The 12,970-nt window shown below is 30.2% G+C and overlaps 1 protein-coding gene across 1 annotated transcript in view; it reads left to right on the forward strand.

Moving 5' to 3' along the window:
* The window catches only part of LOC105144427 (dopaminechrome tautomerase), a 43,237-nt gene extending 31,170 nt beyond the window's left edge, over positions 1-12,067 (forward strand). Inside the window, exon 2 of the mRNA XM_011053312.2 lies at positions 10,890-12,067. Coding sequence (XP_011051614.2) covers positions 10,890-11,412 — 523 coding nt within the window. The 3' untranslated portion in view covers positions 11,413-12,067. The remainder of the gene's footprint in view (positions 1-10,889) is intronic.
* Positions 12,068-12,970: the final 903 nt, after the last annotated feature.

The following is a 12,970-nucleotide window of genomic DNA, read 5'->3' on the forward strand; positions in this document are numbered from 1 at the left end:
TTAAAGAGAAAAATATTTTGCAAAGAAGGAAATATCCAAAAAAAGATTAAAAATAGATATTAACACTTTTCCAGCCAACTTCAAATGCTTTAAACCAAAGATCAGCAGATGGGCATTGCTCGCGGGCGCTCAATTGTTCGCGGACAATAGTTGAATGCGTTGGATAAATAGTTGAACGTTTTTGGGCAATTAATGCTATGAAGGAAAATAATAAGGAGTATCACATGGAAAACGCATTTTTTTTCTCTTGTATAATTTCTGTTCATATGTAAATATATAATAGAAAAAAAAAAGATAATTAAAAAAAATAATTAGAAAAATAATTTTTCATAGTTTTTTGTACAAAAAGATAAAATTGTGTCAGATTATATTAGGTGTTGGAATTAATTCGTAGCGTTTTACAAGTGATGGGAAGTACTTTCATTAATGTATTTTTTAATGCTCATGTGAAATAAATAACATTCTTTCATTAAAAAACGCTACGAATTAATTCCAACACCTAATATAATATTCTATATATAGGGTATCCCATTTAAACCGATTATCTCAAATATCTCTTGAACAGTGCATTTTAAGGAAAAATGTTTCAGACAAAAGTTTTGGGACTTTGAGGGGGACACAAGATGGTGCCATTGATTTGATTTTGGATGGCGTCGTCAAGGTCAGGGCAAGGTTTCTTTGAATTTTTTAAACGGAAATCTCCATTTTTCGTTACGTATTCTTCTTTCATTATGTAAAGCACTATAATTAAGTTTATTTTCATTAAGTATTTTTCGAGTTATAAGGCTTGCAAGTTACAATACCGCCGGTATTAGTTAAGATATCCGATCGATGGCTAAATTCTCTTGAATGTTGTTCAGGATCATGACCTGGATAATATTTGTCAAGATCAAGATCATTGCAGATTGTTCCTCTTATTTTTATATTTGCTAAAAATTCATTTCTACATAAAAATGAAAATAAGAGGTACAACCTCCATTGACTTTGAACTTGACAAATGTTATTCAGAACAATTCTAAACAATATTTAAGAGGTTTTACCGTTAGTCGGGCACCTTGCGTACTGCTAATGCCTGCGATGCTGTAACTTGCAAGCCTTATAAACTCAAGTACTCGAAAAGTACTTAATGAAAATGAACTTAATTGCAGTGTTTTGGAAAGCTCTCGAGGTAAGCTACAAGAATACGTAATATAAAATAGGATAATACCAATAACATCATCTTATGTATCCCTCAAAGTCCCAAAACTTTTGTTTAAAACATCTTTTCTTAAAATGCATGTTCAAAAGATATTTGAAGTGATCGATTAAAATGGAATACCCTATATAATTATATATAATATTTATATTTTATAATGATTATGTTATATTTTTCTCATTTTTTAACCTGTAGTATTTATTTAAAAACAAAGCAAAAATTGTTCTTCTAATTATTTTTTAATTCTTCTTAATATTTTCCGAAAATGTCGAACAGCGATTGAAAAAAGAAAGAAAACATATATAGACATTTTATACATGATGCAAAAATATTTCAGATACTGTTTAGGAGAAGTATTAAAAAATATTATTTTTTTAATACAAATTTAGATAATTCAAAATTAGTATGAAATAATAACAATGTGTATGTTTCGAATAAATGTTTCTTATTTATAACAATAATAATTCGTTTTTTACAACTTAATTCGTATTTGATTGATTACAATCTGATATTATTTGTGATATATTAGGTGTTACAGCACAATTTAAACAAAGTATTGTGTATAATGCAAATCTGTTAAAAATCCGCGCAGTCTTGACTTATTTAATTTCATTATAGAAAATAATTTTTCGCATGAATAAGTAGAGCTAAACATACTTATTATTTTTGCAGCGTAAACATGTAATCGGGGAAAACGCTCTTGTGATACATATGAATAAAATTGCATAATATCAATCATTGTGTAGAAACGATTTTTGAGTAAAGTGTCACATCTTAAATCAATTAATTCTAATTGTATATCTACGGGAACAATATTAATATCAACAGTGAAAGGTGTCATAAAGATAAGAAAATTTACTTCTAAAACGTTTTTCCTTGAAGCGATGGTCAAATCCATTATGCAATATTGAAGTGAATTTATATACTTTTCATATTGCTCATCTTTAATATGCGTGGCAACAGATAATAAATTTGAAAAGTGTAATAACTGTCGGGATTGAAATTGATTAACCCATAAATTAAGTTTCATTTTAAACAACTGAAATTGATCGAACATATGACTACTATTAATTTATCTTTGCCTTGTAAATGACAATTTTATGTATTCATTAGCAAATGATTAGTAATATGATTAGTAATATATCCGCAAGAAAAGCAAGATCGGCGATCTAGAAAGGCTATGATGGATTTCAGAAACAGATTTATTTTTTATTTCTAAAAATATAACTATTTCTTTGCGCAAATGAAAGAAACGCTCAAGAGTTTTACCTCGACTAAGCCATCTCGTTTCGCAAAAATAGGGGATATCAGTATAGTCTGACTCTAAAGAAGATAAAATTTTGTGAAATTGACGATTGTTCAATCCTGCAGTCCTAATGAAGTTTACAACTTTAATTACAATTTTCATTACTTTAAAGATTTTGCACACAATGCCTCTTGATGATTATACAAAAAATTGAATGTATTTCTTGTCTTGATTGCCTCATAAATTTAGACTTCAAACGTCCTACGAAGCCCGCATTACGTCCAATTATTGCTGCAGCACCATCAGTAGCAACTGAAGTCAATTTGTCCCAAGACAGATTTATACTTTCCACTGCTTCTTCAACATTAGACAATATGTCTTCTCTTGTTGTATCTTTTAAAGATATGATATTCAAAAATTCCTTGATAACAAACGGATTGCTATCCATACCACGAATAAAAATTGCTAATTGTGCGGTATCAACGATGTTAGTACTTTCGTTAAGAGCTAATGAAAAGGCAATAAAATTCTTTGCTTTATAATAGCAATTGTTGCTCAAGATTTTTATCTAATTTTTCAATGCGACGTGCCACAGTTCGAGGAGACTAATTGATAGACTATTGATTTAAATTTATTAACATTATCCGGACGTTACTGTCTCTGCCACAATTTCAATTATTTAACAATAAATGGATTAATGCTGAATGAGCGCGATTTACGTGCAATAAGATGGGCAATTTTGTAACTAATATATAAAATGGGTTTATTTAAATCTGATTCTTTTTCCTATTAGAAAAATATCTTTATGTAAATATCTTTATATACAATAGAGGAGAAGGTGCTATTATAGAGGAGAATAGAGGAGAAGATGCTTATATGACATCTCATTTATATTTTATACAATAAAAAAAACTATAGATTAATAATAATCAATATTTAAATTTAAAACTTAATGATTACATTCATCAATATGTTATAATAAATTCTGTCTATTGTATGTATATTGATATGTTAGCGTCGTAGTGTAACGACAAACTACTGTACAAATAATTCCATTAGTAATCATTAGAATTTATTATCTAATAAGAGATATTAAGAGGTGTCACTATATATACACTAACCATAATATCACCTTTTCTATATGTCTATATTATATTATTTATTCTATTTTTATTCTATTTCTAGATTATAAATAAAAATTACTTTATTATCGATGACAGCTGATTTTAAATTGTTCAAGAGTTCAACTCGCTCCGATCTTTTTATCTTGTCATATTATAAGTGTTCATGTTTTGCGTTATAATGTCTCTGGATATTATATTTTTTTGGAATTCATTCCACAGATCAACCATTGTGTATAGTTATTAAGTTTAATTATTAACCATTTTTTTTCCTACAGACTCTAAGAACTTACAGTTTTTTTCATACTTTGATTATCCATTATTAATATTAACTGTTATTAACTGAGGCGCCTCCTTTGGATACTTTACATGAAAAATGTATGGTTTATCAACTTGAGTGGCATTGACATTCCCTTAGAGGTTCGATACTTGTTACAACTCGGTGAAAAATTTGGGCTTCTTATCAATAAATATAATAAAGACAGTACCTTGATTAAATTTATAAAATACATTGAAAATAATATAATTGGTCGTCCTAATAATATCATTAACTTTGTTAGGAATAATTCTTTTCCAATACTCAATAGATTCCACAACAATTTTTCTTCTCCTACTTTTACTGACAAACTGGTTTTGGAATGATTACGTATAACAAAAAGATTAATAACCATCCCAATATACTTATCACAAACGCCGATAAGGGTAGTGTTATTGTTGCTCTGGACAAGGACGCCTATGTATCAAAAATGGAGGAGATTCTTTCAGACACTAACACTTACGCTTTCATTAATAAAGATCCAAGTAAAAAATTGACTCAGGACTTACACACTTTGTTGGTGAGATGGAAGCGGGATCATTTTATTGACGAACAAACATATTGTAGATTGCTTACAACAATACTGATGGTGTTATACATAGAGCTTACGGTTTGACTAAAATACATAAGGATGGTAACCCGTTGGGAGTGAGTTGTTTCATCTGTTAACATTATATTATTTTTCTCTTTTTTTGCATAATTTAATTAGTGATAGTATACCAAAAGCCCTTCTAGTTACATTAAAGACAGTCTCCATTTGGTTAAGCATTTAAATGATACTGTTTTTGATCCTGAATATGTTTTGGCTTCGTTGGATGTAGTATCCCTTTTTACTAATATTCCTATTGAGCTAGCATTAAATAGCATCGATAGGAGATGGGTTTACATCTCGGCGAAGACAAGCATCTCAAAAAACGAGTTTATTGTTGCCGTTAGATTTATTTTAGATTCTATCTTTTTTACCTTTAATAATAGAACTTACAGACAGATGTTCGGCACTCTGATGGGTTCATCGTTATCTCCGATAATCGCCGACATTGTAATGCAAGATCTAGAGGAAACAGCACTTAAAAAATTGTCAGTACAGTCAATACTTTGTTTTATTTTAAATATGTAGACGATATTCTTCTCTCGCTTCCATCTGATACTATCGATGACACTTTGAATATTTTTAACTCTTTACATACGAGATTGCAGTTTACTTTGGAGGTTGGTACAAGTGGCAGATTGAGTTTTCTTGATACAATGCTTGTTATAGATAATCAGAGAATTATATTTGACATTTATCATAAAAAGATGTTTTCCGGAAGATTCCTTAATTTCCATTCAAATCATCCTCTTTACCATAAAATAGGTACTATCATCAGTTTCATTGACAAAATTATTTTATTATCACATCCATGGTTCCAACAAAAAAATTTGAGGCTATTCATACTTTTTTAAACAACTATTATCCTCTTCCCTTTATTTTCTCTACAATTGAACATAGATTAAAGTTTCATATACATAAAGATATTACACATTATTCACATGAGAAAGACAAATATTTTACGATTCCTTATGTCAAATCTATTTCTGAAAGTTTCCTTCCCATCTCTAGTATAGTTTCATTGTAAATTAGTTAATTTTTCTATTCCCAACACATTAAAAAGCTTTATAAAGAGAGGAAAAGATAAGCTTGATTTCCTATCCAATCAGAATATTGTTTATAAGATCTCCTGTGATGATTGTGAGGCGAGTTATATTGGTCAGACAAAAAGAAAATTGAGTACAAGACTACGCGAACATAATTATTATAGAAAGAATTCTCCTACTATCATAATTGATCATCGAATTAATTTTGATCATAATTTTAAATGGAACGATGTGAAAATTTTAGACTGCCAATCTTCTTATAATAAGAGATTGATGTCTGAAATGATTTATATTAAAAGACAGAAACAGGGTCTTTTAATAGACAAAATGATATCGAATCTTTACCTGAAACCTACTCACAGATCATCCAATCTCTTTCTCCTTTTTAACTGCTTTCCTTTCCTATCCATCTCTTCTTTCCCTACTTTCTCTCCCCTCTACTTTATTTTCTCTTTCTTATGTTCCCCTTCCTTTTTAGTTTTCCATTTCAACCTTCCTGTCTTTATATGTCGTACTTTACTTTATCTCTTAGCTTCCTAGAGAGATAATGAATTTTGATTCCCATCGCATTGTCTAATCGATAACACATCATTTTGACATACATAATAAGGTATTTATTCTTAATTTATCTGTAAACTCATTATATACAATGAATGACAGCATTTTACTCTTTCTCGATATTAATAATTCTTATGTACATGTCTTATAATATCAAAAATAATTTTTGCCTCTTTTTTTTTTAATTTTAATTTTATTACTTGCGACTTGTTTTGTACCTTTCTTTTTATTATTTACGACTCGATTTGTACTTTTCTTATTATTTTTATTTATTCCTATCGTTAATTTATTATTACAATTTGTATTTGCTAACAGATACATGTTCGTCCTTATGCACACACATAGTTTGGAGGAACACATTGGTGTCAACTACAATCGTTTGTTTGGTTTTCTTTCAATTTGGAGCGAGTTTTATAGTTGATACTGCATCCGAAATTCATTTAATTTCTATATATTTTATCTACGTAACATTTCTATTATTGTCTTGTCGTCACATTGAAAATGATCTAACAGGGATTGAAACGTTTGTTTTTGTTCACTTACTGACTGTCAAATTATATTTTAAGTTTTTTAATTTAATGACATGTTTTATTTCATTTTTTAACTATTTAATACAAATTGTTATTTTATGTTGATTGTTTTAGGTTCGTAGCCCTTTGTCCTTTTTATTTATTTTAATTTATTGATTATTTTTATAATTACTTATTATTTTTATAATAACTTAAACTTATTATTTTTATAATTGATATTAACTAATTTTTGTAGTCTTTCTAAGTTAGACAGCTAGAGATAATTTGACGATTGCCTATCTGTATTGCTACAGTCATTTATCATTTTTTTTTCATTTTGCATGTTCAGCAGAATATTTATTGCTTCTATTTAAAGAATTTAAATAAAATATATTTATTGTTTACGTTAATATTTATTGCTTTTATTTAAAGAATTTACTCGAGACTGAAAACTATAACGCTCATATGTATGTGCGATGCTATTTTTGTGATAAAAAAAGCATAAAATTTCATAAGATATTGGGAGTACAAATTAGTTCGATCCGTTCTTTTGTGTTCAAAAATGCATTTATTTCAAAACAAAATGAATGAACAGATTAATTAAAGTATTGTCCATCGCTGGTTATTACTTCTTCCCCATCTCTCAGGCAATTTTCGAATTCCATCTCGAAAAAATGACTCGTCTTTGGAGGCGATCCAATTTTGGAGAAGTGAACCGGTGACTTGCCAAATCGTGCTGCATCCTTCAGAACAACCAGTAATCAGAAGGAGCAATGTCCGGAGAATACGACGGGTGCGGTAAAACATCTCATTTGAGCGTTTCCAAATATTTTTTTACGACTTTTGCGACATGAGGCCGAGCGTTGTCATAAAGGAAAATAACTTTATCATGTCTTTGCTCGTATTCCGGCCGTTTTTCTCGCAATGCACAGCTCAAACGAATCAGTTTCGGAAAAATTTAAAAAACTTTCACATATGTACGGTTTTAATATAGCTTATAAACCAATGAATAAATTGAATACATTTATTAAGACAGGAAAGGATGCTTTGCCTAAGGATGACCAATGCGGAGTAGTTTATAAAATTAATTGCTTAAACTGTGAATCTTCTTATGTTGGCCAAACCAAAAGGAAATTAAAAACTCGGATTAAAGAACATAAGGCTGATATAAGAAAACCTTCTTCCGAAATTTCTGTGGTCTCACGTCACCGTATGAATGAGATGCATGAATTAGATTGGGATAATATAAGAATTTTAGATAGAGAACAATCTTTAGCGAAAAGAAGAATTTCGGAAATGATACATATAAAAAACAATCAAGTGGTATCAATAAGCAAAGTGACACGGAAGGTTTGCCTGAGGTTTATTTCCTCTTCTAAAAAAGGATGTCTCTTTCTGTTAATAAACAATTCTAGAACTTTCTAAAAATTTTGACTCAGATATATAAACAGTGGTAAAATATATGATAGGACAAATAACAACACATAATGTCACGACAAAATTCTAACTGTGTAAAAGAAATATTCGAGATTCATCGTTTGGTTTTTTTGCTGTAAAACAGGTAATGATTCTTTTTCTTTATATTCTGACTAGAAGATTTTAATATATATAATTTCATTTAGAATCAGGAAATTCTTGTTCTACACTTTTCTTGATATGACAATTGACCGTGTAACATTACTGCATGAAGCATCTTCACATACAAAAGAACATGTTTATTTAATTACAACTCTCGACTGTTGAATTTAATGTCAACTAGATGTAACTCTGCGTTTTAAGAATATTATTGAATTACTGAAGATGGCCAGATTGTGGCCGAAACGTTTAATGTTTTAATGAATGTAATAATAATTAAATATCACAAACTATAACTTGTGCTGTGGTTTTTTATGCTCTTATTTTTTATATGTGTTAATATTAGAACCACGTTAGTTTTAAAATATTTTTCAAACGAATCAATTATAGCCGATACCGATCGCCCATAATGGAATCGCCAGGTTTCAGCAGCTCATAGTAAACAACACCTTTTGATCCTACCAGATACAGAACATGATCTTCGAACTATGAATGTTCGACTGTTCTTCTTTGTGTTGATGTTGAGGTCGATGGCGACGATTGATAGCAATGGGCTTAGCGTAGTATTTTTTCTGCTTGGGGTTGTCGTAGAATATCCACTTCTCATCACCAGTTACAATCCGATGCAAAAAACCTTTTCTTTGTTGTCTTTGAATCAGCTGTTCGCAAGTGAAAAATCGCCTTTCAACGTCTCTCGGTTTCAGTTCATAAGGCACCCAATTTCCTTGTTTTTGAATTATTCCCATGACTCTCAATCGTGCAGAAACGATTTGTTGAGTTACTCCCAATGATTCTGCAAACTCCTCTTGCGTTTGACTCTGATCTTCTTCGAGTAATGCCTCTAATTCTTTGTCTTCGAATTTTTTTGGCTGTCCAGAGCGAGGCTTGTCTTCAACGCTGAAATATCCATCCTTGAAACGTCGAAACCATTCCCCACATGATTTATCAGTTGGAGCAGTGTCACCATAAACTTCAGGTGCACTTTTCTTCCAATTAAAGCAGAAAATTAGAACCTCCCGCAAATGCTGCTTGGTTAACACAAAATTCGACATTTCAAACACAGTAAAAATCAAAGTTTTTGTATGAAACTCAAAGAGATATAAACTGAATATTATTAGCAAATATCTAACCTCTCTGAAAACGCCAAAATTAGCTCTCACTATGAACCATTCACAACAGCCGGATCCATGTTTTGAAAAACGGACCGAACTAATTTATACTACCAATACAAAGAAAATAGAATACGCTTTGTATACGAGTTGTGAATGAAGTTAACCGTAGATATGCACAATAGCCGGACATTCGTGGGCGCCCTTGAGCGCCCGTGTCCAGTTTCAGCATTTTGCCGATCTCTGCTTTAAGCATTCTCGAAAGCATATTATACATACATGATTCAATTACCAGAACCGCGTAAAAGTAATGCGTGAAAATGTGTATTAAAACTGCTCTTTACAAGTTACGGATTTCCGACTTTGAGCATATTCACATAATTTTGAAAAATAAAATGGATTGGCAGTTATCACCCGGCATTGATTAAGTCTTGGATTTTCAAACCGCGTAAAAGTAATACATAGATGAAATGCATATTAAAATATAATCGTATACAAGTAATGCACGGAAATGTATATGAAATCCGAAAACTACCTACCAGGAATTTCCAACCCTCACCGTGTCCACAAATGTAAGAAAGGGTACAATGGATCGCCAGTTTGAACCCACTGTTAAAAAAAAACTTTTTTCGAATATATATATAAATAATGTATGAAATTTGCAAATGGCATCAGATATCTATTCTCACTGTATTTACTTATATACACGCTTATACGTATTGGTCTCTGGAATTCCGTTTATCTATTTTTTTTAATTGAATACAAATTTTCAATTACAGATCAATCTTTTATTAGGAAACTCATAATAACTCATCACTAATTTAAACAAGAAAATACTTACATAAACCGGATTATGTTATTTTCTGTAAATACCAGTAAACTTTATGTCATAAATTCCTTGCATGTCCTAACGTATTTGCAATTATGCATGTCAACAGATAATATTTTTATTAGAGAATCCAACTATGTACAATACCATGAAATGGAAATGCTTATATAACCATATTTAATATTTATTTCGATAGATTTTATGCCAATTAAAAATTGATTTGTCCATGTCCCGATATGAACGTACATACTTTTTATATGGAATATCCACAATTAAAATTTTTAGCAGGGCAGAAATGTTAAAATTATGTTTTAAAATCATGGTTGCATAAACGTTTCTATTGATACAAAGTTTCCTATTGGTTTCTTATGGTTATGGAACTATTATATGTGTTTATAAAACGTGCATGTGCTATCTAGGATGCGATCCTTCACCACTTATTCTTTTCATTCATACCTTATCTTAAAAATCAACGATTTTGAAATATTTGTTAATGGAATTAGTTAAATAACATAGTTATTTAACTTGTTCCTAAAGACTTCAAAAGATTTTAGGTTTATAAAATAACCTTAAATGGTTTTAAAATAAAAATAACTATTCCTAAACATTTTATAAACGTCGTTGTTTTACTTGAGGTTTTTCACATCGACAGCCAGTACAGGCTTATATACTCCTTACTTATAATTATTATTGTGTTATTAAAATCCTTTGTCATTGTAGTATTGTAAACATAACATTTTTCTATATCGAAATTTGAGTATGATTTTCTAACGAACGACAATCGAATTTGTTTCAGACAAATCTACTATTCGCCTTTATCTTCTTTTCATCTGTATTCGGTTCCGGTATTTGCTCTGAAGAACAATTTGTCCAATATCGATCAATACGTGAAGGAACTTGGGCGGAAGACTTCGCAAACGGACGGCATGGCAATGTCATCTACTGGTGTACTTTACTTCGGTTTACTAGCTGACGACGCTATCGCTATGTGGGATACCAAGAATACACCATCCTTTACCGTCGGTCAACGAATTATATCGCGCGATCATGTATTGACACAATGGCCCGACAGTTTCGCATTTGACGAAGATGGCAATTTTTGGTGCGTCACCAATATGCTGCAAAACTTCTTAAATAATCGCATTGATATCAACATGCCCAACTATCGTCTTATTCGATTACACGCAGGCGTTAAAAATTATCAATATTACGAGAATGGCACGGCGCCCGAGTTATCAGATTTTACTGCCGGTGCTGATTCCGTCACATTTGTATTCGTCGCGCTATTGCCTACCATTTTGATATTTATCGCTAAGTAACCGCTTTATGACAAAATCCTGTTAAAGATATTTATGTTGTGAATATGAAGAAACAATTTACGAATTCATGCCAAAAATAGTTAATCATGTATTAATTAAAATGACGCACAAATTTAACTATCAATCAGAGGCATACATAATTAAAAACGTATAATGCGCGATCGTGTAACCAATCAGACGCGATACACGTTACATGAAAAATCTATATTATGTGACCTTTGAACATCGTATCTTTTCTTACAGCTTCGAGAAAGAAACGTAAAATCTAACAATAGACTAAGATTATATAGCGAAATACAGTTTAATTTTATCACATGAAAGTGTGTGATCGATTACCTTACATCATTGCCAAAATCAAAATATTTTACATGATTTAAAAGATTATACTACAGTTTACAGCAAGAAATTACTTTGAACCAGATGAAGTACTTTTTTATAGTTTTATAGACTTCTCAGTATTGAAATTGACACCGAAAGCGAAATTTTTTTTAGCACATGTATAAGGTTTTTAAAATAACTACGATTTAACATACAAGAAATGGTTTTTTTGCGATATTCTTTATAAAAAACATTGACGTTATCTTGACATTCTGATTAGAAGTTATAAATGTATTAATTATTTATTCTCTAAATAAAAGACCATTTTTTATATAAAGATTATGCATTTCGCAGGTTTTCTTCATGTCCAGATCCATTCTTGGAATGTCAACGTTTCGTGAAGGATTTATTATAAATTACAAGAAAAATATAGGAATTCTTAAGAGAGAAAATTTTTTATTTATAATGATGAAATCATGTATATTCATATATTTTAATTTTTGGCTATTGATATATATACGTAGTGTAATTTCTCATAATAGATTTCTAAATATATTTACACACATATATATATATATACATATGCATATGTGTATATACAAGGTGTTCAAAAAAGTTCGTTACGCCGGATTCACTCGACAGGAGAGTTTGTGAAAGAAATTTGTTTCAGACAAAATTTGTAAAGTGATTTATAATTATACAAGGTGACTGATAAAATTTGTAATTATGCAAGATGATCGATCAACGGCAAAAACCATTTAAATGTTATTCAGTATCATGTTTGGATGTCAAGATCAAGGTCATTGGATCTTATACTTCTTATTATCATTCTTACGTAAAAATGAATTTTTAGTGCAAAAAATGAAAATAAGAGGAATAATTTTCAATGGCCTTGATCTTAATAAATGTTATCCTGGACATTAACTTGAACATTCAAGATTTCAGCCGTCACTCGGACATCTTGCGTAATGTGAATGCCGGCGATGTTGTAATCGTCAAGCTTTATAACTCAAAAAATATTTAATAAAAAAAATTCATTACAATGTTTTGAAAAACTTTTGAATACGCTATTGGATTCTAGCATCAAAAACTGGGTGCGTCCCATTTAAAAAATCAATTTAATTTTGACCTTTTTATTCCTTACAACTTTTGTCTGAAACATTTCTGTCAAAAATGTCATCTTCCCGAGTAAATCTGAGGTCCCAACCTTTTTTAAATATCCTGTATATGTATATATATT

Source organism: Acromyrmex echinatior, unplaced genomic scaffold (assembly GCF_024713525.1).
Source record: "Acromyrmex echinatior isolate Ae372 unplaced genomic scaffold, ASM2471352v2 Scaffold31, whole genome shotgun sequence".
In the NCBI taxonomy this organism is placed as follows: Eukaryota; Metazoa; Arthropoda; class Insecta; order Hymenoptera; family Formicidae; genus Acromyrmex; species Acromyrmex echinatior.